Genomic DNA, 27,129 nt, shown 5'->3' on the forward strand with positions numbered 1-27,129 from the left:
AATGCAGCTAGAGAGTTATATACCTGCAAAGAGCATCAAAGCATTCCTGTTATTCAGCTAGTATACATGGCTTAAGCAGTGCCAATGTTCTGTATTTTAGTGGAAGCCTGGGGTTTTACTTTCCTCTAGCAACATTGTCCAATCAAAATTGTTGATTTAAAACAAGTGCAGCTATAGATGCACATTAGCCACGTGCACTCATTTTAGTACAAAACACCTCAAACTCAACACAGGCAAGTTACCTTTACTTGTATATAACTGCATAAACATCTACCAACATTCAGTAACCAACATAAAAAAACTTGGCAGTTTTTGTCTTTGCTGTTATAACAAATAAGGCAAAATCAAATAGCAATATTATATATTTTCCATTTCATTATAGCTCATGCTGGACTACAACCTATAACATGCTTTAAATCTTCTCCCAATACTAGTCTTCAGCCAAACTTTAGGAGATAAGTAGCAGCGGCCTAGTCATAACTATCCCATTATGGAAGCATCACTTCTCAGCAGTGTAACTGAGCATGAGTGCTCACTGGAATCCATGAAGTTCATCCAGTTGCCCACTACTGAAACAGCACCACACTGCCTTACGTTCTACACTCTTAAAATACTAACCTTCTTGAACGGGATGATCCCGAAGACTTCGATTTTTGACTGGAGGCCTTTAAACAAAAAGGAACAACTAAATTTAGGCTTACAAATGCTTAATTGCAAAATAATTAATATGAACCAATGTGGATTTAAGAATTTAAATCTGTTGGATCATCCATAGTTTAAAAAAGTTAAGCCTGCTTCTCAGAAGTTGATATAAATCCATGATGGCTAAAACACTGTTCTGCCAAAACACTATTCCATATGGAGAATTCAAGGCAAAATATCAGTTCTAGGCCAAGGTATCAAGGATGAGAATATTTCACAAAATCTCCCAAACCAACTAAATAAAACAAAATAGATCAACGATTCTACCCATTAAAAAAATGAACCTATTAAGTATGAGAGCTTGGTATGCCATGATAGATTTCTCAGGGAACACAGCTTCAGGACCCAAGTCTGGACACAGATGGAAAAATCCATTTAGAATTCAATTAATGTTAGCGTTACCAAGGTTCCTATTACAAGGATAGAAACAGAAAATAAACAGGCAGATTCAGTATTTGTCACAGGCACTTTTTAGTTAGTCTAACAAGTGCTCTAGATTGCATACATGTGGTAACCTTTTTTCCGCAATGATAATAATTCTTTTTCCTTTAACTAAGACCATCTAAGCTTGAAGTTACCATTAATTAATTTTCTCAACTATAAAATCTTGCAGGGAAAATGGCAGAAACATGGATATGTATAAAGAACTATGAATAAGGACTGTTCAAAATTACTGACTTAATTTCTAATACGAAAACTCTAGGATATATAGAAGTGTCATTTCTGGCTGCACTGTTCCATTGCAAAAACACCTGATTGATTCTCTCCTTCCCACTCCAATGCAAAAACTAAGTGCGCATCAAACCAGGCTGGAAGTCTGTGCCAGTTACTGCTTAGAACAGGTAAAGGATAGATAGCTCTCACTTTCTACTTCTGGTATTATTAATAAAGTGGACGACAATGTCCTCCAAATTAAAGACAGTTAAATTTTGACTTATGGTTGAATACTTTTATTACAAAGCAGATAGGAATGCCACAATGTTCATTTAGGGAATTCTGCAGCAATTGCAATGGGCTTATATCAACTGGGAATAATATGGCTATTGGAAATTCCAATCAGCTGCCAAAGTCACACTGTATATATATATATATTTTTTTTAAAGAGAGCGTCTGAAATGACTTCCAAAGTAGTTGCCTTCCCCATGCCACAATCCCCCCCATCACAACCTACCAAATACTACAGGTGTCAGATAGACTAATTTTTCTAGATGAATCTCAATCTTTGCCATAAAAATATGATTCTATGATGGCATGAAACCCTATATTCCACTCTTTGCGGGAAGTATAAGGAGGGAGAACTGATCTGATTGTCCACTATGTATGAGATCATGGTCATGTCGCAACTTAAACAGTTGGCATGACTTTTAACTGCCAGCATCAAACCTTGCCCACTTATCTTCAAATCCAAAACAAAGCCATTCTGCTAAGTAAGCTAGTTTCATGATTTATATTCTTGCTTTTCCTATTTAGAGAATAAATTCTTCTTCCCTCCACTGGGGGAAGACTCTTAAAATGTAAACAAAATATTGCTTGCTATCTCCACGAGGCAAAAACAAAATGAAGCTGGAAAACACCAACAATATGGGTGGGTCAACTAAACTGGCCATGGCAACGTATGCCTTAAAGTTTCTAGTCTTATTTCTACAGATATGGGGCAGGCGAGAGAATGCGAAAGAGCAAGAGGGGAAAATAAATGGCACCCATAGAAATTTAAACAATTATTAAAAAATTCACAGGACCAGGCTGGAAGAAAATTAATGCTAATAATGGAACAATAAAGGATTGAAGTAACACTATATCGTGCACAAGAGGCCACAGAAAAGGAGTATTAGCGTGATGCTAACAGGTGACCCAAAACTCTGCAAGAAAACTGTGGGCACAGAAAACACAAAAGAAAATTTAATTTACATCTAAAGGAATGCAAAACATTCCATACAAGCATTCCTTTAGATTTGGGATTGTGGAAGCAATTTTTGGATTGATTATATATGCCCAAACAAAAGAATGTAACTGCAACTTGGTCCCGTAGAAGACTGTAGTTGTGCTCAATTCAGTTTTTACAATCATTTCTTTGGCAGAGCAAAACTGCAACAAACCTCTTTATCCTCCATATGTGAAGTGGAAATTACAGTCGTGTTCCCTTTTTCTGAAAAAAAGCATAGGTAATTTATATACAACCGGAAGGAATATAAAATATCATCCTTTTATTAAAACAAAACATATGAAGGGAATATACAAGGTAGAAGCAGGGAGGTTATTTCCACTTCATCGTCGTTGATGTAGACAGGGGCATGTTCTCCACTACGCTTCCTGAAGGCTATGACAATCATAGAAAGAATCACAGAATCCCTACAGTGCAGAAAGAGGCCATTTGGCCCATCGAGTCTGCACCGACCACAATCCCACCCAGGCCCTACCCCCATATCCCTACATATTTACCCGCTAGTTCTTCTAACCTACACATCTCAGGACACTAAGGGGCAACTTTAGCATGGCCAATCAACCTAACAAATTCCTTCGTTTTGTTGACATTGAGGGAGACTTTACCCATTTGAAATGATCTTAAGTATATACACAAATTATTCTACTATAATATACTAATTAGAAGTAAACATAATTTAACTACTTTTATGCACAGGTTGACAATTGTGGAAGCACACTACAGTTCTAGTGCAATCTGAAGATGACAGCTGCTTGTGGCCTCAGCTCCACCATCTGCAAAAGAATCTTTCCTGACCCCTCCAAATAAATCACACCACAAAATGTGGTGCATACCCACAACAATAAAAGGTCATGGATTTGGTAATAATTTGAAACCCCTTCCCCAAACATTCCTCAGCCAAATTGCGTGAATACAATCAGCTTAACTGGCAGATATGCCAATTTCATGAGGAATGCATTTGTCTGGAAAGACCAATTGGCAAATGAAGGATGCAGATGTAGCATTACTGAATCTGATGTGTACAAGGTGTTTCACAAGACCTGGTCACGTTGAACATGATTAGAAAATGGCTAATATACAAAAGTTTATGGTAAATTAGTGCAGCTCAATACTGGAGACAAGTCCAAAATATATTCAGGTTTCAGTGCTATTGCCCTCAGTGTATAAAGATGATTTGGACTTGGATTTAGGGAATAAATTTCAAAGTTTGCTGACAAAGGTTTGATAAACAGGCAATATAATATTTCAAGAAGATATTAACAGAATTGGCAGATATGTGCCGCATGATTTAATACAATTGAGAGGTAACATTTTCAAATTAAAGTGAAGGATCAGGGTAAACACAAACTGGAAGGAATGGATGAAGACAGACATCAAGGGATTCAAACTTACAATTCCATGAAAGTGAGTGCAGTCGGACAAGTCTCAAGAACCAATAAAATGTTAGATTTGATTAACAGGGCAAAATGCACATGGGTTAAAAAAAAGTATTGGCCTAGCCAATGCGTGCACTATTTTAGGAAGATAATACAACACGCAGAACATTTTCTCAGGATGATACCACAGCTCGTGAAATATACCTATGTGAGATACTGGGGCAGTCTACCTGGAGTAGAGAAGGCTTTCACCAGACTTTGCTGATGCTTATGGAAGCTATGAGGAATTTTGATAGGGTGAACAGAGAAAAGATTATTTCCTTGGTTTGGGAATCCAGCAATGAAGTGTCATTAATTTAAAATTACAACCAAGTTAGAAAGGCTTTTTTAAAAGCTTTAATAGACAAATTGGTGGAGCACAGAGTGCTTGTTTATTGAGTATTTAAGGCATAATGTGCTGCATCTTTTCAGTGAAGACAGTATACATATTTGAAGCTGAGAATTGCTCTGGCAAAGATCTGGCTGTGTTCTGCGTTGTAAATTTGGTCCCATGGAATGGAAATTCCAGAAAAATCAGAATTTAAAGCAAGGAAGGTTAGAACTGAAAAACACAATGAAATGATCAAAGCAGTTGCAAGAGAATAATGCAGGACCCCAGTTTTCAAGTATGAATGCTGACAACAACACTTGGCCAAGCATTGTACAGCAGTCATGTTCATGGCCTTGGAATAACAAAGTTTCAAAGACCTATCAGGATACCAGGAAGGAGATAAGGCAACACAGCCAGAGGGTAAGCTAAGCAGCCAGTACAACAGGATGGGGCTTTAAAACTATCTTTGACCATCAAGGTGCATCAGAACTGAAGGCTTACAATCACAAAAAAGCATTGAGAGTTGTAACAGTTGGTGCCTTAACAATATTCACTGAAATCGGAGGGTTTAGGAAGATGACCATCATCATTTTTCCATTCACGTGTTCATTTTGACTGCTGTTCTGGATCCAGGCCAACTACTTTTATGCCACCACCCCCTCCTGCCAGAGAGCATTTATTGCTTCCTTTTATCTCACCATCTACCACCTTACATTCAACCTTACAAAAGCCTCAATTTTTTTCACCATTCACCCTGCCAAAACCACCACAGAAAAAAAAATGGACCATAACCTTTATCCCAACTTCTAAAACACTTGATTCTTTTAAAGTCCTCATTCTGTTTCAACCTGCTTATATCTCCTTTAAACCTTTATCACTGCCCCAGTCCTGAGTTTCCACAAGAAATCATCTCCATTAGCAGTCTCTGCACTGAACAATCCTCATCCAAAGTAATGTTCAACCCCGTTTCTGCCCTCCTCCCCTTCTCATACAATCTTGCCTCTTACCATTGAGAAACACTCGAGCCAATACTAAAGGCAAAGCATTCAACTTTACCACTTACCAGCGGCACGGTGGCACAGTGGTTAGCAATGTTAGCACTGCTGCCTCACAGCGCCATAGACCTGGGTTCGATTTCCAGCTTGGGTCACTGTCTATGTGGAGTATGCACATTCTCCCTGTGTCTGTGTGGGTTTCTTCCGGGTGCTCCGGTATCCTCCCACTGTCTGAAAGATGGTGCTGGTTATGTGCATTGGCCATGCTAAATTCTCCCTCAGTTAACCCAACAGGCACCAGAGTCTGACGACTAGGGGATTTTCACAGTAACTTCATTGCAGTGTTGATGTAAACCTACTTGGGACATTAATAAATTAATAAAACTTTCCACTCCAATGTTCCAAGCACCACGTTATTTCTCTTATGGTCACATTCCATTATCCTGCTTCAAATTTAGTTATATTGGGTCTGTCCCTTAAAAATACTCCACCAACTAACTTACCAACATGCACAAATTTCCAAAGTGGTTAGCCATTGGCCTCCCATTTGGCACAAACCCTCTACAGTTGTAGATTTGTTCTTCCGCTCCTTCAGCCCCACCTTTGATACATACCCCGGAAAGCGCCATCTTCCATTCTGGTCTTATAGCTCTTGTGCAACACTCACCTTTATTTTAAGTTATGAATATCATAGAATCCCAATATGCAGGAGGCCATCTGGCCCATCGGGTCTACACCAACCACAATCCAATCTCTGCCCTATCCCCATATATCCATGCATTTACCCTGCCAATCCCCTGGCACTAAGTGCTAATTTATCATGGCCAATCCGCCTAACCTGCACATCTTTGGAGTGTGGGAGGAAACCCTAGCACCCGGAGGAAACCCATGCAGACATGGGGAGAATGTGCGAAGTTTGTAGTCACCTGAGATCAGAATTGAACCTGGGTCCCTGGCACTGAGGTAGCCTTGCCAAAAACTTGGTCATCCAGTGATAGATCCCCAACTCTTACCAAATAACCAACTACTTTAGGCTTACTAAAGGGTAATGATAATTCTTTTTAGTGAGGATGGAGTTATCTAGTCATTATTACATTGCTGATTCTTGAAACTTGCTGTACACACTTTTGATGGTCACAGTTCCTCGATTTTAATGCTACGAAAATGCTTTCTGGACTGAAAAGGGTTTGTCCAATGGTCAAAAAACTGCAAATGCAAAGATGCTATATTTCATCGCCCAAGACACATGCAGTTGCCTATGGCTCCTAGCTTCCTTCTGCTCCGAACTCAAACCATACTCAAATCCCCTTGCCACACCATCCATGAACTAAACCCTACTCTTCATTAGCCAATTTCATCCAGGAATCCCATCTCCTGCTTCCCCACCCCATTCCAACTTAACTACTCGTCACCCAATTTCCCTTTGTAGCCTCTCATTTAACCAATATTGTAAATTATTTCCTCATCAGCCGAGCCGTTGCATTTCAAAAGCATGATATTCTCAGATGTTCAACTCTCCCTTCCTCAATAATGACCAGCCTCACATTTCAAGATCACTGCTGTCTTTCCTGCAATTCCTCTCATCAGTTCCCAGCCTTTGCACAGCATCAAAATCTCCTAACCGAATTTGTGAATGATAGGGGCTCCAAGTGACTGCCTCTCGGTCAATTATACAATCCATCTCTAATGCCCATCTTCCACAACTAGTTTCGAGGTTATCCTCACTTGGTCCACTCTTACCTAACCCCACTAGAGCCAGGACAATTCCAGCAATTGTTTCTTTTCTCACTTTTGCATTGGTAAGCAAGGTTGTTGGGAGAATAAGGACGCATCTGGTTGCCAGAGATAATACTTTATATTCATAAGTTTTTCAGAGTATTCAAGGCATTCAGGTAACCCTACAACCCTGGTGATTCTGATCTATAGGGTCAAAACCAGCTCTACTGACACTACCACTCAGATTTAATGGGAACACTACCCTATGTTAATTACCTCAGGCAAGATATAGGAAATGCCACGGTCAGCATTTTTCCCCAGTGAGAAAACCCAATTCATACAGTGGTGAGGATGATAAAAGCATGTAGCCTCATGCTAATCTAAAAAGTAAGGCTCATAAATCACAAGATATGAACCCAGGTTTCACTAGTGCCCATCCAATATTAAGTAGCATTTGGATGCCAAGAAAAGGCAAAAGGGAAAAAGAGAAACTTGAGACAGAAGTTAACGATTAGAAAAGAGAGAAATCAAATTCAAATGACCAAGTTAGTGTTCTAACGTTAGAAAACCAACAAGGAAAAATTAGAGATTGAGCCATTAAAGCATGAACAGGATGATCTCACAGGTAATGACGCAAATGAGAGAAATATTGAGTAGCTATTTAGCATCAGATTTTAGCAAAGAAGATGGATATCGCAAGAGACACTTCACTAGAGGCTAAGCTTAAAAGGATTGAAAACTGGGAAGAAAGAAAGCTAACAAAGCAGCAAAGCTAGGGAATAAAGTCCCTGTATGCTTTAGACAACTAATGCACTTCCCATATTCAAGGGAAAACGAACAAAGTCTGAGCACTACAAACCTGTCAACATAAATGATAGGAAGTCACCAAAATTTATATTAAGGTAAAATAAGAGAGGAACATTCAAGATCCATCACCATTTCAGGGTAACTGCAGATGGGTAACTGAAACCAGTCTTGTCACATCTCAAGAATGAATAAAAATGTCTACTCATCTGCCAATTAGGCTCCTATTTTTTGGGACCTTATGAAAAATGCTTTTATTCAGAACCGAATGGAAGTCAGTAAGTTTAACTGCCCATCAAATTTAACATTTCATAGCATTCAGAGAAGCTTCGATTAGGAGGCATTTGCTACAAGTATAGAAGCAAAATTTAAGAATCCTCCCACATGTTTGTGCAAGCTGAGTTATTTTTGTTAGACCCATTACACACACAACCTAGATGTGAATATCATTCCTTCCACAAGCAGTGTTTATAATCCAATCCCATTGACTTTGTGGGGCCATAAGACTCATCTACTCTGCTACGCTACTTCATTCTTAAAACAGAGTCTAGTATTATTTCCTGATGTGCAAAATTGGATTTAGAAATATTTCCATTCAACTGAACTCTGAATAAACCAGGTTTTTTGGGGGGTCTTTGCTATCCTGATGTATAACTCTGGTAAATTCAGCAAAATTCCCAATGGATCAATATACAGGATCAGCCTGCATCTTAAGTTATCAATTTAAAATGAGTATTTACCTGAAAACTGATTCAGAGACAGCTTTGGAGAGGACAGGGTTTCTTCACCTTGTTCTGTTGATTGAGCCAGATATTCATGAAGCTTCTGCACTAATGTATTCAGCTTGCTTTCACTGTAAAAGAAAAGAGTTACGGTATTTTTAAAATGTACTATGTTACCCAATCTATTTGCATTTCTTTGGAGTACAATTACATACACTGAAAAATAATCAGCTATTTGGCAGCAAAGTTTAAAACTATTCTGGCAGTGATGAAAAAGCATCAGGGAGTACCTGCCCAAGCATTTGATCAGAAAACAGTGCATGATGCAGGTTCATTTTAATTTTGGGGTTTTATAGAACTGTGTGTCACTTTCTCTTGTACAATTGTACTGGATTCAAACAGTTTATCCGCACAATGTACTGTCTTCAAATTAACAGACCAGATTTTTAGGCCAAATCAAGTATATTTACTTTCTATTTAAAAACCAATATGCACTGTATCAAGGAATGCTTCCGATAAGCAACTTGCCCTTCCAAAATCAATAGAACTTACAAGCATATTTTTTCATAAAATGTTTCAGCCAATGGCTACTTAAGTGCACAACATATCTGCAATATGCACTGAACATTCTTTACTTGAAAAACTTCATTCTCATCCCCTTAGCTATAACCATATAAATTTTCCCCAACTGTGAAACTGGCAAAAGCTTCACGTTTCTTTCATCGGCAATCACAACCGGTTTAGTGACTTGCTCAAATGTTTAACTAGAATATTCAGACAGCACCTATCCTTCATACATCCATTCAGACTCTCTAAAGAGCTCATACTTGCCCAAGTGCTCAGCCAGTAATGGAAAATTCCACTAATTTCCACAACTGAAATTAAACTGAGGTTCATATTTACATGGTTTCTCCCTCCCTTCTTAAACAAGAATGAAATCTGCAATCTAATGGCTAGAGAGCACTAGAAAATAATGATCAGTACAAATACAATTTCTTCATCCTCTCTTTTACTACTCTGGTGTGGTAAAAAGATCAGGTTCAGAAGACTTGTCCACTATTATTTTCTTCACTGCTATTTTCTTGCACGTTAAATCTGATTCCTCTTTGCTGGACATACTTTTAGATTCTCATATCATTAATAATTTTTCCCTTAACGTAAAAATGAATACAAAGCATTAATTTAACAAGTCTGCCAAGACAGCCTCTTTAATACACCCACAACCTCCCCTACTGTTCCCTTTCGATTATATTTATACAAACTTGTTAGCTTTTTGATAAACTTTGCACATATTTTGCCTGTTCTTTTTTGCACCTTATTTTCTCCATACCCTTGTTATTACTTATAGATCTTCCAGTCTCCTGGATTATTTCTACATTTGTGTAACTAAGGATCAGTGTTTGCGGTTCAGCCATTTATAGTCTGTATCAATGACTGAGATGAGGGAACTGAGCATAATGCATCCAAGTTTGCTGACAATACAAAGCTAGGTGGAACAGTTTGCTGAGGATGCAACAAGGCTGCAAAGATTTGTATACAGTAAGAGTTTTAACAACACCAGGTTAAAGTCCAACAGGTTTATTTGGTAGCAAATACCATTAGCTTTCGGAGCGCTGCTCCTTCGTCAGATGGAGTGGAAATGTGCTCTCAAACAGGGCACAGAGACACATTAAACTCCATCTGCCTTGCATCAACCCACTGGCCCAATTGATCAAGATCCCGGTGCTAACCACCGCGCCACCCCTGGATTTCCTTTTTCCCATCCTTACTGAGTCACAGCAGAATTCCATTATTTGGAGTCTCTGTGCCCTGTTTGAGTGCACATTTCCACTCCATCTGACGAAGGAGCAGTGCTCCGAAAGCTAATGGTATTTGCTACCAAATAAACCTGTTGGACTTTAACCTGGTGTTGTTAAAACTCTTACTGTGTTCACCCCAGTCCAAGGCCGGCATCTCCACATCAAGATTTGTATAGGCAGGTCAAATATGTGGCAAGGTGGCAGCAGACAGAATATTATTCTGGAGAAATGTAGTTCCCTAACCTGTTAGGAGAAATTAAAACACATTTGGAAAAAATTCTCAGAGGGACACAGGTGTCCTTGTACATAGATCACAGAAAATTAACACGCAGGTACTCAGAGCAACAAGGAAGAGGACACTCAGTAGAGCATGTACCTTAATAGAGCTGTGTTAACTGCTACATTTGCACAACTTTTTCTTAAATCCTGGTTAATGCTTTGTTAACTACAGAGCTGAGAAAAGTAATAGAGTCATAGAGGTTTACAGCATGGAAACAGGCCCTTCGGCCCAACTTGTCCACGCCGCCCTTTTTTTTAAAAAAACCCCTAAGCTAATCTCAATTGCCCGCATTTGGCCCATATCCCTCTATACCCATGTAACTATCTAAATGCTTTTTAAAAGATAAAATTGTACCCGCCTCTACTACTACCTCTGGCAGCTTGTTCCAGACACTCACCACCCTCTGAAAAAAATTGCCCCTCTGGACACTTTTGTATCTCTCCCCTCTCACCCTAAACCAATGCCCCCTAGTTTTAGACTCTCCTACCTTTGGGAAAAGACATCGACTATCTATCTTGTCTATGCCCCTCATTATTTTATAGACCTCTATAAGGTCACCCCTCAGCCTCCTATGCTCCAGAGAAAAAAGTCCCAGTCTATTCAGCCTCTCCGTTTAACTCAATCCATCAACGGTAGCATCCTAGTAAATCTTTTCTGCACTCTTTCTAGTTTAATAATATCCTTTCTATAATAGGGTGACCAGAATTGCACACAGTATTCCAAGTGTGGCCTTACCAGTGTCTTGTACAACTTCAACAAGATGTCCCAACTCCTGTACTCAATGTTCTGACCGATGAAACCAAGCATGCTAAATGCTTTCTTCACCACTCTGTCCAACTGTGACTCCACTTTCAAGGAACTATGAACATGTACCCCTAGATCTCTTTGTTCTGTAACTCTCCCCAACGCCCTACCATTAACTGAGTAAGTCCTGCCCTGGTTCAATCTACCAAAATGCATCACCTCGCATTTGTCTAAATTAAACTCCATCTGCCATTCATCAGCCCACTGGCCCAATTGATCAAGATCCCAGTGCTAACCATCGTGCCACCCCTGGATCTCCTTTTTCCCATCCTCACTGAGTCACAGCAGAATTCCATTATTTGGAGTGATGAACAGACTCTTTCACAATATTTTCAAGTTTTGGACATGGTAAGCAGTTGGAAACCGATACTTTGTAGATGGTTCGACCAGAGTTAATGTGATTAATCCTGTCAGGTCGCATGAAATCAGTTGTTAAAAAATCTTTTCATTAAGAGCTTCACTCGTAGAGAGGAGGCGTCAGGCCAATCCACATCCAACCACTTGCTCTGAAAATTGGCTCTCAATTTGACAGCTGTGACGAACTCCATTAAAGCAGCAGAGACAATCATAACATTCTGAAAAAGTCAGATCCTTCCAGCATTTTGGCAAATCCAGATCAACATTTCATCAAAATCAGTTCTTCCTTGAGCCACATTGCGTATACCAAGTTTTGTTGAAATCCATCCATTAGTTTTGGGATATACTGTTTACAGACAAACAGGGGCAAAAACATGACCTCTGTCACGGAAGGTGGGTGGAGGCAATTAGGAAAGCATAAGGTATGCAAATACTCTAATACCTCCGTAACAAAGGCCAAGAGTAAAGCAGTTCATACAACTGAAAATTGCACATATGCAATTAAATATGAAAATTCAAAGCTGCTGTTCGATTTTCCCAGCTTCAGTCTTGTTCCATCGATTCCAACCAACACATTTGGCATCGAAGTTCATCTAAGATGACAATGTTGCTATCCTTATCACCATTAAAAACATGTTAGGGTGTGTCCATTCTGGTGACAACACACAATGCCACTGAAGATGTAATTTTACAAATGAAGAATCACACTCCACTGAAGAATGCCCAAGTCCTGAACTCACATCTCTCTGGTTTCTTTTCCATCTCCCATGATGTGCTGAATATGCTCATCTCCACAAAATGTACTTTCTGACCCCTCAATTCTATTTTAACTGCTGCTCAACCAAATTTCCTTTAGTTCACAGGTTAGTTGATATTGCTACAGTTCTCACATCAGGCACTGTCCCTCTCACCTACAAATGTCATCCACTGCTCCTCTTGAAAAAAAAACAACCCTTGACCATACTCTCATAGAAATCATAGAAACCCTACAGTGCAGAAGGAGGCCATTCGGCCCATCGAGTCTGCACCGACCACAATCCCACCCAGGCCCTACCCCCACATATTTACCCGCTAATCCCTCTAACCTACGCATCTCAGGACTCTAAGGGGCAATTTTTAACCTGGCCAATCAACCTAACCCGCACATCTTTGGACATCTCCTGCAAACTACCAACCCATCGGCAAATGAACATACCAGTTAGGTCGTCACTGGGTCCTTCAAGCTTGCTCCATCATTCAATATCATGGTTGATCTGACCATAACCTCAAATCACACATTCTTGCCTTTCCCCGACAACATTTCACCTCCTTGCTAATCAAGAATGTATCTAGCTCTGCTTTAAAAACAGAGACTCTGTCTTCCATCACCTGGAGGAAGAATGTCCCAAAGACACTCAGCCCTCAAAACAAATCCCAAATCTGTCTTAAATGAATGAACCCTTATTTTTAAACAGTGACCCCTAGTTTTAGATTCTCCCACAAGAGGAAACATCATTTCTGCATCCACTCTTAAGGCCCCTTATGATCTTGCATGTTTCAACCAAGTTGTTTCTTACTCTTAACTCCCGTGATACAAGCCTAACGTCTCCAACCTTTCCTCAAGAGAACCCATTCGTTCCAGGTCTGAGTCTAATAAACCTTCTCTGTAACGCATTCAGATCTTTCTATAAATGAGACCAATACTGTACACAGTACTCCAGATGTGGTCTCACTAGTGCTCAACCTCTCTTTCCTCCCCAAAGTCCATTAACAGTATTATCACCTCCCAAATCTGTGCCCATCTTTCCAGAGCCCCACTTGCGAATCTTTATCAGGTTTCTGCCACTTTCAAGGTACCAAGATGGCTCTTAAAGTTAAAATTACATCCTGCGTGACTGTAAAAGGAATACAATTCACACCTCTTACTACTCGGAATATCTGTACTCTTCATTACAGTTGGCCATACCAACCACCTGCAATGTCTCCACCTTAATTCAGGTGGGTGGGAATGCATTTGTCTGGCTCTATTCATAGTCAAAGAATCACCTGCAATGATTTATTTTCCCACTCCCAACCAATATATCTGGTTGTCTCCAAGGACCTACACTGGCCCTCTATTTTTTCACTTGCATACTTCCCTTGGTGATGTCACCAGGAAAAGTTCGTTTTCACATGTGCACTGATGACAAATAGCTTTCTATTACCTCTGCCTCTCTTGACCCCTCACTGTCCTTAAAACTGCTTTTCCGGCAACCATCACTGGATGAGCAGAACTTTCCTCCTAATTAAATATGCGGACGACAAAAAAAACATTGCCCATGGTCCCCATCACAAACGCCATTCACTAACCAGACTCCATCCTTCTTCTTGTCAACTGAGAGGCAGGACCAGACCATTTGCATCCTTGGCATCATATCTGATCCAGAGGAGAGCTTCCAACCACATATCTGCTGTCTACCTTCACTTCTATATCACTTAAATGCTTTCTCAACCTGCCCAGCCACCAACATACCCCAGGTCTTTCTTCTCCAGCACCCTCTTTTATGGTGCCTTTTCGCATTCTTCCAACAGACAGAAGATTACAAGGGAAGTAGATAAGGATGAAGGGTGAGCATTGGGATTGATGGCAGGAAAGATGGCAGGCAAGAAGTGTACGCAATACAAGGTAATGCTACAAAACTGGATGAAGGAGTGGTAAAGGAGAATGGAGAACCATCAGCGATGCCAAGAGACAATATTGGATCAAACTAGAGTCATGATGTGGAGATGCCAGCGTTGGACTGGGGTGAACACAGTAAGAGTTTTAACAACACCAGGTTAAAGTCCAACAGGTTCATTTGGTAGCAAATACCATTAGCTTTCGGAGCGCTGCTCCTTCGTCAGATGGAGTGGAAATGTGCTCTTTCAACAGGGCACAGAGACACAAAAATCAAGTTACAGAATACTGATTAGAATGCGAATCCCTACAGCCAGCCAGATCTTAAAGATACAGACAATGTGGGTGGAGGGAGCATTAAGCACAGGTTAAAGAGATGTGTATTGTCTCCTCAAACTAGAGTCCCAGGCTAGCCACATGAACACTCTGATTATGGAAAGTGGTATGGTTGGTTCAGGTCAGTGCTTTATGGAGCCCTGGATCACAAGTTTTGCATCAAGAATTTGGCTTGGATAAGCATGATAGGCTTTACTTCAGGTTCAATTCAAATGACCTACTAGGGAGCTTATATCAAACAAAGAATATAGTCAATATATAGTAAGAAAATTAGCAAGAATTTTTATTACAAGCAAGAAACAAAACAATCACTGATGTATAACCCTTAACAAAGATATCCAATGTGTTCCAATGAAACCAAAACCCTTGCCATAGACAAAACGCTTTTCACAAGTTCAAAGGAGCAAAGTCTACTGCTCACGTGATAATGGAAATTGAGTCCTTCAGTTGAATTCTGCACTTCTCTACATTCACTCCGAACAGTTTGACAAGGCAGCTTCCCAAAACACCAGAGAAACTCTGGTCCAACCTCCAGCAGCAGCACCCTTCAGGAAAACAGAATTTCCAAAACAACAGGGAGGGGGAGAAAGCACTTCTTATCTTGCTGTCCCTTCTAAAACGAAAAACTCAAACCTGCATCTCCAAACTGATTTTTTTTTAAAAAACGGTCCAAAAACACATGACCGTCCTAACAATGCAAGATTGTAAAACTAATCACAGAGTAAACACAAACAACCCTATTTAAGCCACTTAAGCAGCAATAAAAGGACATTTCCAGTCAAGCCGGCAACGATGACATAATTGAAGCTGAGAACTAAGAAACCACTGAAGCTGAGAGCTGCAGAAATCATGATTAAAAAACCTCTCAATGGTACACTATCACACAAGGTCTACATGATACAACACGCTACAAGGTGAAGACGAGTAGAATCGTTGGCAACAATGCATCCTTCCCCGGTGAGCTCAGTGTATTCTATGCTCGTTTTGAGCAAGAGGCCAGTAGGGACGTCATGGGGTCCCTGGCCGAGTGCTTAGATCCTGCACGAACCAGCTGGAGGGGATATTTGCAGATGTCTTTAATCTCTCCTTACTCCCACCTGAGGTTTCTACCTGTTTCAAGATGACGACCATCATCGCAGTAGCAAAGAAAAGTCTGGCAGCATGCCTGACTACTACCCGGTGGTTGACATCCATCATTGTGAAGTGCTTAAAAAAAGTTGGTCATGGAACACCAACTCCAGTCTTCCAGGTAGCCTGATCCAGGACAGTTCGCCACAGCAGGCATCATCTCCCTGGCCCTACACTCAACCCTGGAACCCCTGGATAACAAGGAGACATGTCAGACTCCTATTTATTGACGACAGCTCAGCCTTCAACGCCATTTTTACTACAAAACTCATCCAAAATCCATGGCCTGGGACTCGGCTCTTCCTTCTGCAACTGGTTCCTTGCAGTCCATGGCTTAAGAAGTCAATCAGTACAGATAGGCAACACCACCACCTCCATGATTATCCTCAACACCAATGCCCCGCAAGGTGGTGTTCAGCCCTTTACTATAATCCTTTCCAACTCCATTTTCAAGTTTGCTGATGACATCACTGTGGTGGGTCGAATCTCAACAATGAGACAGAGTCCAGGAAAGAGATAGAGAACCTAATGAAATGATGTGATGACAATGATCTCTCCCTCAATGTTAGTAAAACGGAAATAGTCACTGATTTCAGGAAACATAGTGGAGGACATGCCCCTGATTTTATCAACAGTGCTGAAGTAGAGATGGTCGAAAGCTTCAAGTTTCTAGATGTTCAGATCACCAATCTGTCTTGGACCCTCCACGCTGATGCTAGACAAGAAAGCTCACTAACACCTCTACTTTCTCAGAAGGCCAAGGAAATTTGGCATGTCCGCTACGACTCTTGCCAATTTTTTGCCGATGTACCATAGAAAGCACCCTATCCAAATTTATCACAGCTTGGTATGGCTCCTGTTCTGACCAAGACCACAAGGAACTACAAAGGGTTGTGAATGCAACCCTTGTCCCTTTCATCGACTCCGTCTACACTTCCTGGTGCCTTGGGAAAGCAGTCAGCATAATCAAGGACCCCACACAACCCGCTAAATACTCTTCCACCTTTTTCCGTCAGGAAAAAGATAGTCTGAAAACATGTACCTGCGGATTCAAGAACAGCTTCTTCTTTGTCGTCATCTGAACAGTCCCATCATATATTAAGCTGACCTTTCTCTTCACCCTTTGAGCACTGAACTGCAGCAAGGTAACAGACAAGGCTTGGGGCAACAATGGACTTCAGCAAAATACAATAGGCGAGTACATCAAGATCAAGTTGCAGTCCTCAACATAACTCTAAACCACCAGGACATGAGGCTGGTTTGGTACAACAGAAGCAGGGAAGACATAAGCAGGCTATGCTGAAACAGTAAGCAACAGGCTTCATAGGATCATAGAGAGTAAACTATTTAATGCTGTGCCAGGATCAGGGACAAAAGATTGAGAAAAATTAATTTAACAAAATAGGTACCCAGACCTCTGCAGCTCTTGCCCTATGTCAAACTGCAGCACAAACTAGGCTAACATAACCAAATTCAACTGCTGGATTTACATAACAGTTGCGGTAGCAGGTGCACGTGCAAGGTTCTATTAGTACCAATATGTTAAATAATCAAAAATTATTACTCACTCACATTCAGCATCACAGAACATCACTGTGCCAAGGTATGAGTGAACTTCATGTGAAGTTGTGGTCTCAGAGATTATAATTTTCCTGAGATATACAAAACAGGCAAAACATCTTAGGACAGATGTGCGCACCTTCAAATCATCGACTATAGGACTACAGAAACGTTCATTCATCCTCACACATTCTGGACAAACGATGCGTTGAGCCACTAAGTAAGCCTTTAATAATAAAGTGTTTTAAAATTCAATGGATAATAAATACTTGGTGTTACTGCAGGGAGGTAAGTTGTCGTGCTAAATCAACAAAGGTGAACACAAAGCTTTTACAAATCATTCAGAAAAACAGAAGAAAATAATAGGACCATTAAATTATGTAATACTGAAACAGTACAGATCATACACACTAGCAAAGGCAAGAAGCAGTAAAAGAACTTGCATTTTCTGGCATCTCTGGATGTCACATAACTTCAAAATCAATTAGTTTTGTAGGCAAACCAATGTCTCAAGTTTGTCAAAATTAATACTGGTCAACGCAGGAGAACTCCCGTTCTTCAAAATGCTCCACAATCTTCTGCATTTGCCTGAAACAGCAGATAGTCCCTCAATTTAACATTTTGTATCCAAAAGTGAGCTTCAACAATTCAGTTCCATGACTACACCAAGTCCAAGAACAGACTCGGAACCTTCAAACTCAAAAAAGGGAGAATATTGCCATCACTCCAAGCAATCTTGTAACAAAAATAAAGTGGTGATAGAGATACAAAAGCAAGAACAAGTTTTAAAATTGCTTTGATGGATCAGCTAGTTATGACAACAGCCCTGGCAAATAAGCTGATCTCAGCAACTGCAACAGGAGGGGCATTATAGTTTTTTCAAGAACGGCAGGCATCTTTTTACTTGTGTTCTTTCATGGGATGTGGATATTGCATTTGTTACCCATCCCTAATTGCCCTTGTCGCTTTTGCGGCCATTTCATAGGACAATGAAGAGTCAACACATTGCTGAGAGTCTGCAGTCACATGTCTTGAACCAGTTAAGGATGGCTGATGGTTTATGACAAATAATGGTTTCATGGTCACTGTTACCAGCAAGCTTTCCAATTCCAGATTTAAAATTCTACCAGCTGCCGTGATGGGATTTGAACCCACTTCTGAGCCTCTGGATTACTAGCACAGCAAGATTATCACAACACCACTGTCTTCCTTGGATGCCAGAATTCCCAGTATGAACGCGACAAGATCAATCTTGGTTATAATGTTGAAGGGCCTACATAAATTAACTTCCTAGACTCATGAAAATTGACTCCTGGTGATATGGAAAGGCATGATGTGGAGATGCCGGCGTTGGACTGGGGTAAACACAGTAAGAAGTCTCACAACACCAGGTTAAAGTCCAACAGGTTTATTTGGTAGCAAAAGCCACTAGCTTTCAGAGCGCTGCCCCTTCATCAGGTGAGTGGGAGTTCTGTTCACAAACAGGGCATACAAAGACTAACTGTCCTAGCTGGAGACAACACGCATCTCTTCAACCTGTGCTCAACCCTCTCTCCACCCACACCCCCAAGACCCAACCACCTGCAAAGACCCGCACCCCAACCACCACCCTGCAAATTGAGCCTGCACCTCCACACGCCCTGCCCGCGAACAGAACTCCCACCCACCCGAAGGGGCAGCGCTCCGAAAGCCAGTGGCCCATGCCACCAAACAAACCTGCCAGACCTCAATCCGGCGTTGCGAGACCCCCCCCCCCAACTGTATTTCTGAAGAAAGTAAGAAGTCTCTCAACACCAGGCCAAAGTCCAACAGGTCTACCCGGCAGCAAAAGCCACCAGCCCCCGGAGCGCCTGCTGCCCCCTCGTCAGGCGAGTGGGAGCCCCATCCACAATCAGGGCACACAAAGACACAAACCCAACCCACAAAACAATGATTGGAATGAGAGTCCCCTCAGGCAACCAAGTCCCAAAGGCACAGACAACGTGAGTGGAGAGAGCACCAAGCACAGGCTAAAGAGATGCGCACCATCTCCAGACAGGACAGCCAGTGAGATTTTGCAAGTCCAGGCAAGTTATGGGGGTTACAGATAGTGTGACATGAACCCAAAATCCCGGTTGAGGCCGTCCTCGTGTGTGCGGAACTTGGCTATCAGTCTCTGCTCAGCGACTCTGCGCTGTGTCGTGAAGGCCGCCTTGGAGAACGCTTACCCAAAGATCAGAGGCCCAATGCCCGTGACCGCTGAAGTGTTCCCCAACAGGAAGAGAACACTCTTGCCTGGTGATTGTCGAGTGGTGTCCATTCATCCGTTGTCGTAGCGTCTCCCCAATGTACCATGCCTCGGGACATCCTTTCCTGCAGTGCATCAGGTAGACAACGTTGGCCGAGTTGCAAGAGTAGGTACTGTGTACCTGGTGGATGGTGTTCTCACGCGAGATGATAGCATCCGTGTCGATGATCCGGCACATCCTGCAGAGGCCACCGTGGCAGGGTTGTGTGGTGTCGTGGTCACTGCCCCCCCGAAGGCCAGGGAGCCTGCTGCGGACAATGGTCTGTTTGAGATTGTGCGGCTGTTTGAAGATGTGGGGTGGCCTTGGTGAGATGCCCGTCTTCATCAATGACATGTTGAAGGCTCCGGAGAAGATGTCGTAGCCTCTCTGCTCCGGGGAAGTACTCCGGGTTCGAACAAGACCTCTTCACCGCACAGGACCTATCTGTAACCCCCACAACTTGCCTGGACTTGCAAAATCTCACTAGCTGTCCTGTCTGGAGGCTGTGCACATCTCTTTGGACTGTGCTTGGTGCTCTCTCCACTCACGTTGTCTGTGCCTTTGGGACTTGGTTGCCTGAGGGGACTCGCATTCCAATCATTGTTTTGTGGGTTGGGTTTGTGTCTTTGTGTGCCCTGTTTGTGGATGGGGCTCCCACTCGCCTGACAAGGGGGCAGCAGGCGCTCTGGGGGCTGGTGGCTTTTGCTGCCGGGTAGACCTGTTGGACCTTGGCTTCGTGTTGTGGGATTTCTTACTTTCTTCAGAAATACAGTGGGGGGGTCTCGCAACACCGGGTTGAGGTCCGGCAGGTTTGTTTGATGGCGTGGGCCACTGGCTTTCGGAGCGCTGCCCCTTCATTGGGTGGGTGGGAGTTCTGTTCGCAGGCAGGACATGTGGAGACACAGGCTCAATTTGCAGGATGGTGGTTGGGGTGCGGGTCTTTGCACGTGGTCGGGTCTTGTGGGTGTGGGTGGCAAGAGGGTTGAGCACAGGTTGAAGAGATGTGTGTTGTCTCCAGCCAGGACAGTTAGTCTTTGTATGCCCTGTTTGTGAACAGAACTCCCACTCACCTGATGAAGGAGCAGCACTCTGAAAGCTAGTGGCTTTTGCTACCAAATAAACCTGTTGGACTTTAACCTGGTGTTGTGAGACTTCTTATTATGGAAAGGCAACAGGCATCCATATAAATATAGCCTTGCAATGCATCAACTGCTTCACAAGAGGATTGGAGGATAGAAGTCATATTTCCGTAGTTTACTCCTGAAATCCAAGGCCAGAAATATTTCTTTTGAAATCTAATGAAGGCAAATATAATTATGCTGCTGTAGGACTTAACTTCAAACACTGGGTGGTGCTATGCAGCATCAGCTTTTGTTTTGGTATAAGATACCACCCTGTGGGTGAAAAGTGCTCTGCAGAATATTTTCCTGTTGGAACAATGGGAAGACTTTGTTCAGTGAAATTACTGTTTTTTAGAATTATAGAACAATATAACAGAAGGGACTATTTGGCCCATCATGCCTGCAGTGGCTCTTTGCATATGCTCTTTAGAAATATTGTTCTTCACACTAGATTTTGTTTCCAGTGACAGTAACAATCTCACACTGATTATTTGGACTTTTATTGTCCAGAAATCCAGACTTCAAGGTCAAGTATCTGCTCAACTCAGACTTTGCTAACTGCAGAGATTGGCAAAATTATTCATCACCTCATTACTTAATAGAAGAGAAGTCACAGAAATAGTTATAGAAACTTACATGCACAATATACATCAAAAATAGGTCCTACCTTTACTCAACAAAATGATGGATGCAATGTTTTGCGTTCCCAAGTCAAATTTGCTACAATTTAGCTCAGGGGAAAAAAAGATCAGAGGACAGCTAATTTTTCATAAGTAACACAGGGAACTACAGAACAATGAGTTCAATGGTAGTGGTATAAAAGACTTTGCTAAAAGTTCAGATAGCAAAACATCTCAAGATAATGGAATAGTCATTAGGAGTTTCTTCTAATGCTTAAATAACCTTGTGGAAGTTTTTGAAATGCCAACAGAAAGAGTAACATGGGGCAATGCAGTGCAGGTGGCACAGACTTCCAGAAAATATCTGACAAGGGGCCATGATAGAACATTTATAGCAACAGTCAGGGGATGCAGTGTCAGGGGCCTTGCAGCAGCATGGATTAAAAAATATCCACAAAATAAATAAAAGAAGTTTAAGGAAGCTTTTTGGACTGGCAGCAAGTGATAGTGCCTGATGGTCTCTGCAATGTTCTCTTCACTGTGCACAGAGATGATTTCAGCCCAAATTCGAAGCATGTTGTCAAAGTTTGTAGAAACCAAATTACCCACATGGGAGACTTAAGGCGGCTAATGCACATGGAATACAGGGTGATCTGACAAGGTGGATTCATAATTGGCTTTGCAGTGGAAGACAGAGGGTAGTGACAGGCGGCTGCTTTAGTAACTGGAGGCCAGTGACCAGTAGCGTGCCACAGGGATCCGTGCTGGGCTCCCTATTGTTTGTCATTTATATAAATGACATAGATGACTATGTGAGAGGTAGGATCAGCAAGTTTGCCGATGACACAGATTGGCCAGATGGTTAACAGTGAGGTTGATTGTCTTGGGTTACAGGAAGATATAGATGAGATTGGCAAATGGACGGATAAGGGGAAGATGGAATTTAACCCTGAAAAATGAGGTGATGCACTTTGGAAGGAGTAATTTGACAAGGAAGTATACTGTGAAAGGTCTGACACTGGGAAGTTCCGAAGAACAAAGGGACCTTGGTGTCTTTGTCCCTAGATCTCTGAAGGCGGAAAGGCAGGTTAATAGGGTGGTGAAAAAGGCATATTGCACAGTCACCTTTACCAATCGGGGTACAGATTACAAAAGCAGAGAGGTCATGATGGAGTTGTATAGAACTTTGGTGAGAACTGCACACAGTTGGAGTACTGTGTGCAGTTCTGGTCGCCACATTATAGGAAGGTCGTGAACGCACTAAAGGAGATGCGGAGGAGATTCACCAGGATGCTGCCTCAGATAGAACATTTAAGTTATGAAGAGAGCTTGTATAGGCTTGGGTTGTTTTCGCTGGAGCAGAGAAGACGGAGGGACAATCTAATTGAGGTGTTCAAGATTATATGGGGCATAGACAGGGTGGATAGGGAGCAGCTGTTCCCCTGAGTTGAAGGGTCAGTTACGAGGGGACACAAGTTGAGGGGGGGTTTTGAGGGAAAACCTTTTTACTCAAAGTGGTGATGGTCTGGAATACACTGCCTGGGAGGGTGGAGGGGGCGGAATGCCTCACATCCTTTAAAAAGGACCTGGATGAGTGCTTGGCATGCCATAACATTCAAGGCTATGGACCAAGTGCTGGCAAGTGGGATTAGGTGGGCAGGTCAAGACCTTTAATGCGTCAGTGCAGACTAGATGGGCCGAAGGGCCTCTTCTGCATTATAGTAATCTGATCTGTGAAATTAAACTGTATGATTAATAATGTGCAAGATATACCAATTGGGCAGCATGATGCCACCGTGGTTAGCACTGTTGCCTCAGCGCCAGGGGCCGAGTTCGATTCCCGGCCTGGGCCACCGCCGCCTGCATAAGGTCCACACGCTCTCCCCACATCTGCGCAGGCCTCTCCCAGGTGCTCCGGCCCCCACCCACCGTCTGAAAGACGGGGTTAGGTGCATTGCCCATGCTAAACTCTCCCTCAGTGTACCTGAACAGGCGTCGAAGTGTGGCGACCAGGAACCCACACAGAAACTTCATTACAGTGCCAATGTGAGCCTACTTGTGACAATAATAAACAAACTTAAACTACAAAACACCAAAGGGGATTGTAAAGTGGGTTGATAAAAGGCAAATTAAAACTGATGACAGCAAAGTGTAAAGTGATTCACTTTAGTAGTCCACAAGTGCAGTATTTAGAGTAATAGAATCCAGAAGTTAAGGAACATAAAATTTATATCAGTTACACTCAACACAATTCTAGCTTCCATATGAACATACAAATTAGGAGTATGCCACTTGGCCCCTCAAGCCTGCTCTGCCATTCAATAAGATCAAGGCTGATCCTCCTGCCTACCCATGATAACTTTTCACATCCTTGTTTATCAAGAATCTCTCTCATATGTTTCAATGAAACCACCTCTTACTCTAAACTCCAGCGGATACAAGCTGGTCAGAAGAAAACCCACATAATCCAGGTATTAGTCCAGTAAACCTTCTCTTAAATGAGACCAGTACTTCATGCAGTACTCCAGATGTGGTCTCACCACACCCTGTCGAACTGAAGCATAACTTCCCTATTTTTATACTCCATTTCTCTGAGAAATATCACGAGGCAATGACCGACTGATATTATCACTAGACTATTAATCCAGCAACTCAGCTAATGTTCGGGCAACACGGGTTCGAATCCCGCCACGGCAGATGGCAAAATTTGAATTCAATAAAAATCTGGAATTAAGAATCTACGGATGACCATGAAACCATTGTCAATTGTCAGGAAAAAAACCATCTGGTTCACTAATGTCCTTTAGGGAAGGAAATCTGCCATCCTCACTGGGTCTGACCTACATGTGGCTCCAGAGCCACAGCAACGTGGTTGATTCTCAATTATCCTCAGGCAACTAGAGATGGGCAATAAATGCTGGCCAGCCAGTTACACCCATGTCCCATACATGAATTAAAAACAAACAATAATATTCTATTAGCATTCCCAGTTACTTGCCTTTTGTGATTCATACAACAAAATGGATAAAAGTATCAGAAAAAGTATAGAAAAGACTAGAGGAAGTTCCAAAATTGGACGTGCAACTATCAGGAAAGATAGAGTCTGATTAGAATAGAGAAGACCCAATAAGTGGTTTCTAAAACGAAGGAGTTCGATAGAGTTGACGTGGATAAAGTGTATCCACTTGCGGCTGAGTCCAACTAAAAAAATGCATAAAGAAGATAGCCACTTACAGATCAAATAAAAAATGTCTTGCACAGCACATGCTACATATTCATGCCTTTCTGTCACAGTAGTTGAAGCAGAGAGCATGGACGCGAGAAGATATGGGTATATACATGAGTGAAAGGGAATACAAGGGCAGGGGGAAGCCAAGGTAAAAGAGGTAAGCAGAATGGAATTTGGAGTTTGTCTCTCCAGATTATGTGTCTTGGTACAAATTTATAAAACCTATATGCCTTTATAATCACCTTAGCAGCTTATCCTGCCAGTTTCAAGGTTTGCACTCCAAGGTCCCTGTGTGTTTCAGTGGCCTGTCATTAATTGTATATGTCTTTGCAATGTTTGCCCTCCTCAGATTCTTTACCTTAGTTCTTCATATTGAATTCCAATTACCACTTTTCTGCCCACCAGTCCACTAAGATCTTCTTGTAATCTACATTATTCCTTGCTATCAATCACACAGACAACTTTGCAAACTTAGTTATGCCCCCAACAATTAAATCCAATCATTTATACTTCAGAAAGCGAGGGACTTGGTACAAAACCTTGTGAAATCCACAACCTCCCGGTCACAAGAACACATACCAACCTTTGCTTCCTGCCAGTCAAATCTGGATGCAATTAGCCACTTGTCTTGGATCCCCTCTGCTCTTTCTTTTTAACTCGACTATCATCTGGGATTTTGTCAAGATCAGTGTTAAAATCTACATAGACCACAACCAAGGTATCAACCAGCTTCCTGTTACTTCAAAAATTTAAATCAAGTTAGTCAAAAATGAAGTTTCCTGAAACCCATGGTGACTGTTCTTAACTCGTCCATGTCTTACTAAAATACAAAGAATACTGTCCCCAGAATTTTTTCCCCATTCATTTTCCTATCACCAAGGTTAGGCTGACTGGCCTGTAATTACCCTGGTCCACTCCACCCTTTCCTTCCTTATTAAACAATGGTACAACATCAGCAGTCCTCCAGCATCACATTTATAAGAGAGGGGGGGCTGGAAATAAACAAGAGCCCCCCCAATTTCTCAGCAGCCCAGAATACATTTAATCTGGAACTGGCCATTTACCCACCCACAATAATAAACGCCTTAATATTTCCACACTTGCTATACTTATCCTACCCAATATTCCACATTACTCTTCCTTAACTACAATAACTGTATCAGCCCATACTTTGTGAAGACAGATTGAAAGTGTCATTTCCACCTCTTCTGCCACCACACACCGGGGACTTTTTTGCTCTGTATAAGCTATTAGTTATCCTCTTGCTCCTTATGTATTTAAGATATCTCTGGGTTCTCCTTGATTTTACTCGGTGAAATATTATCACCAGCATAGATGAGTTAGGTTGATTAGCCTGTTTATAATGTAGATCTCATGAAATTCTGCACAATGGAAATATAAGAGACAGAACATCCGATTTCAAAATGGGGACTTATATTTGAACATCCTGGACCTATTGTTGTCCAAACTTGTATGAAGACTGTACTTGTTTGATTTGCCACATGTAATGTCACAAGAGGTAACTCAATATTAAAAATCTTATACTACCAGATATAAGAATCTATAATGGAATTTTTCAACATAAACCCATCATCTAATTACATCCTGTTGTTAGTGGAGGTCTGGTCAGTTGGGTAGAAAAGTGGAATTCAAGCGTAGAATACAAGAGTAGGACAGTTTACTAGAACTATATACAACATTAGTTACACCATTATTTGAGTACTGTTCTAGTCACATTCCAGGGAAGGTGCAATAGATTGGATTTGTCATATTAGGATACAGTGAAAAGTATTGTTTCTTGCCCACAATACAGACAAAGCATACAGTTCATAGAGAAGGAAACAAGAGAGGGCAGAATGTAGTGTTACAGTCATAGCTAGGATGCAGAGAAAGATCAACTTAGTGCGAGGTAGGTCCATTCAAAAGCCTGATGGCAGCAGGGAAGAAGCTGTTCTCGAGTCGGATGGTACATGACCTCAGACTTTTGTATCTTTTTCCCGACAGAAGACAGTAGAAGAGAGTATGTCCAGGGTGCGTGGGGTCCTTAATTATGCTGGCTGCTTTTCCGAGGCAGCGGGAGGTACAGACAGAGTCAATGGATGGGAGACTAGCTTGCATGATGGATTGGGCTTCATTCATGATCCTTTGTAGTTTCTTGCGGTCTTGGGCAGAGCAGGAGCCATATCAAGCTGTGGTACAACCAGAAAGAATTCTTTCTATGGTGCATCTGTAAAAGTTGCTGAGAGTTGTAGCTGACATGCCAAATTTCCTGAGTCTTCTAAGAAAGTAGAGGCATTGGTGAACTTTCTTAACTGTATTGTCGGCATGGGGGGACCAGGACAGGTTGTTGGTGATCTGGACACCTA

General features: G+C 41.8%; 1 protein-coding gene across 8 annotated transcripts in view; it reads right to left on the reverse strand.

Annotated features, from left to right (window-relative positions):
- atrx (ATRX chromatin remodeler) overlaps positions 1 to 27,129 on the reverse strand; it is a 178,298-nt gene that overhangs the window by 145,591 nt on the left and 5,578 nt on the right. For 5 of the 8 annotated variants that reach the window (XM_078211911.1, XM_078211909.1, XM_078211907.1 and 2 more), the window contains exons 2-4: positions 8,646 to 8,758; positions 2,799 to 2,848; positions 619 to 665 (exon numbers count right to left, since the gene is read on the reverse strand). In XM_078211911.1, coding sequence (XP_078068037.1) covers positions 619 to 665; positions 2,799 to 2,813 — 62 coding nt within the window. In that variant the 5' untranslated portion in view covers positions 2,814 to 2,848; positions 8,646 to 8,758. Of the gene's footprint in view, positions 1 to 618; positions 666 to 2,798; positions 2,849 to 8,645; positions 8,759 to 16,014; positions 16,137 to 27,129 lie in introns of those variants that run through there. The other 3 variants (XM_078211912.1, XM_078211913.1, XM_078211908.1) reach the window with 2 other exon arrangements.

The sequence above is a fragment of the Mustelus asterias genome, chromosome 4 (genome assembly GCF_964213995.1).
Source record: "Mustelus asterias chromosome 4, sMusAst1.hap1.1, whole genome shotgun sequence".
Taxonomy (NCBI): domain Eukaryota; kingdom Metazoa; phylum Chordata; class Chondrichthyes; order Carcharhiniformes; family Triakidae; genus Mustelus; species Mustelus asterias.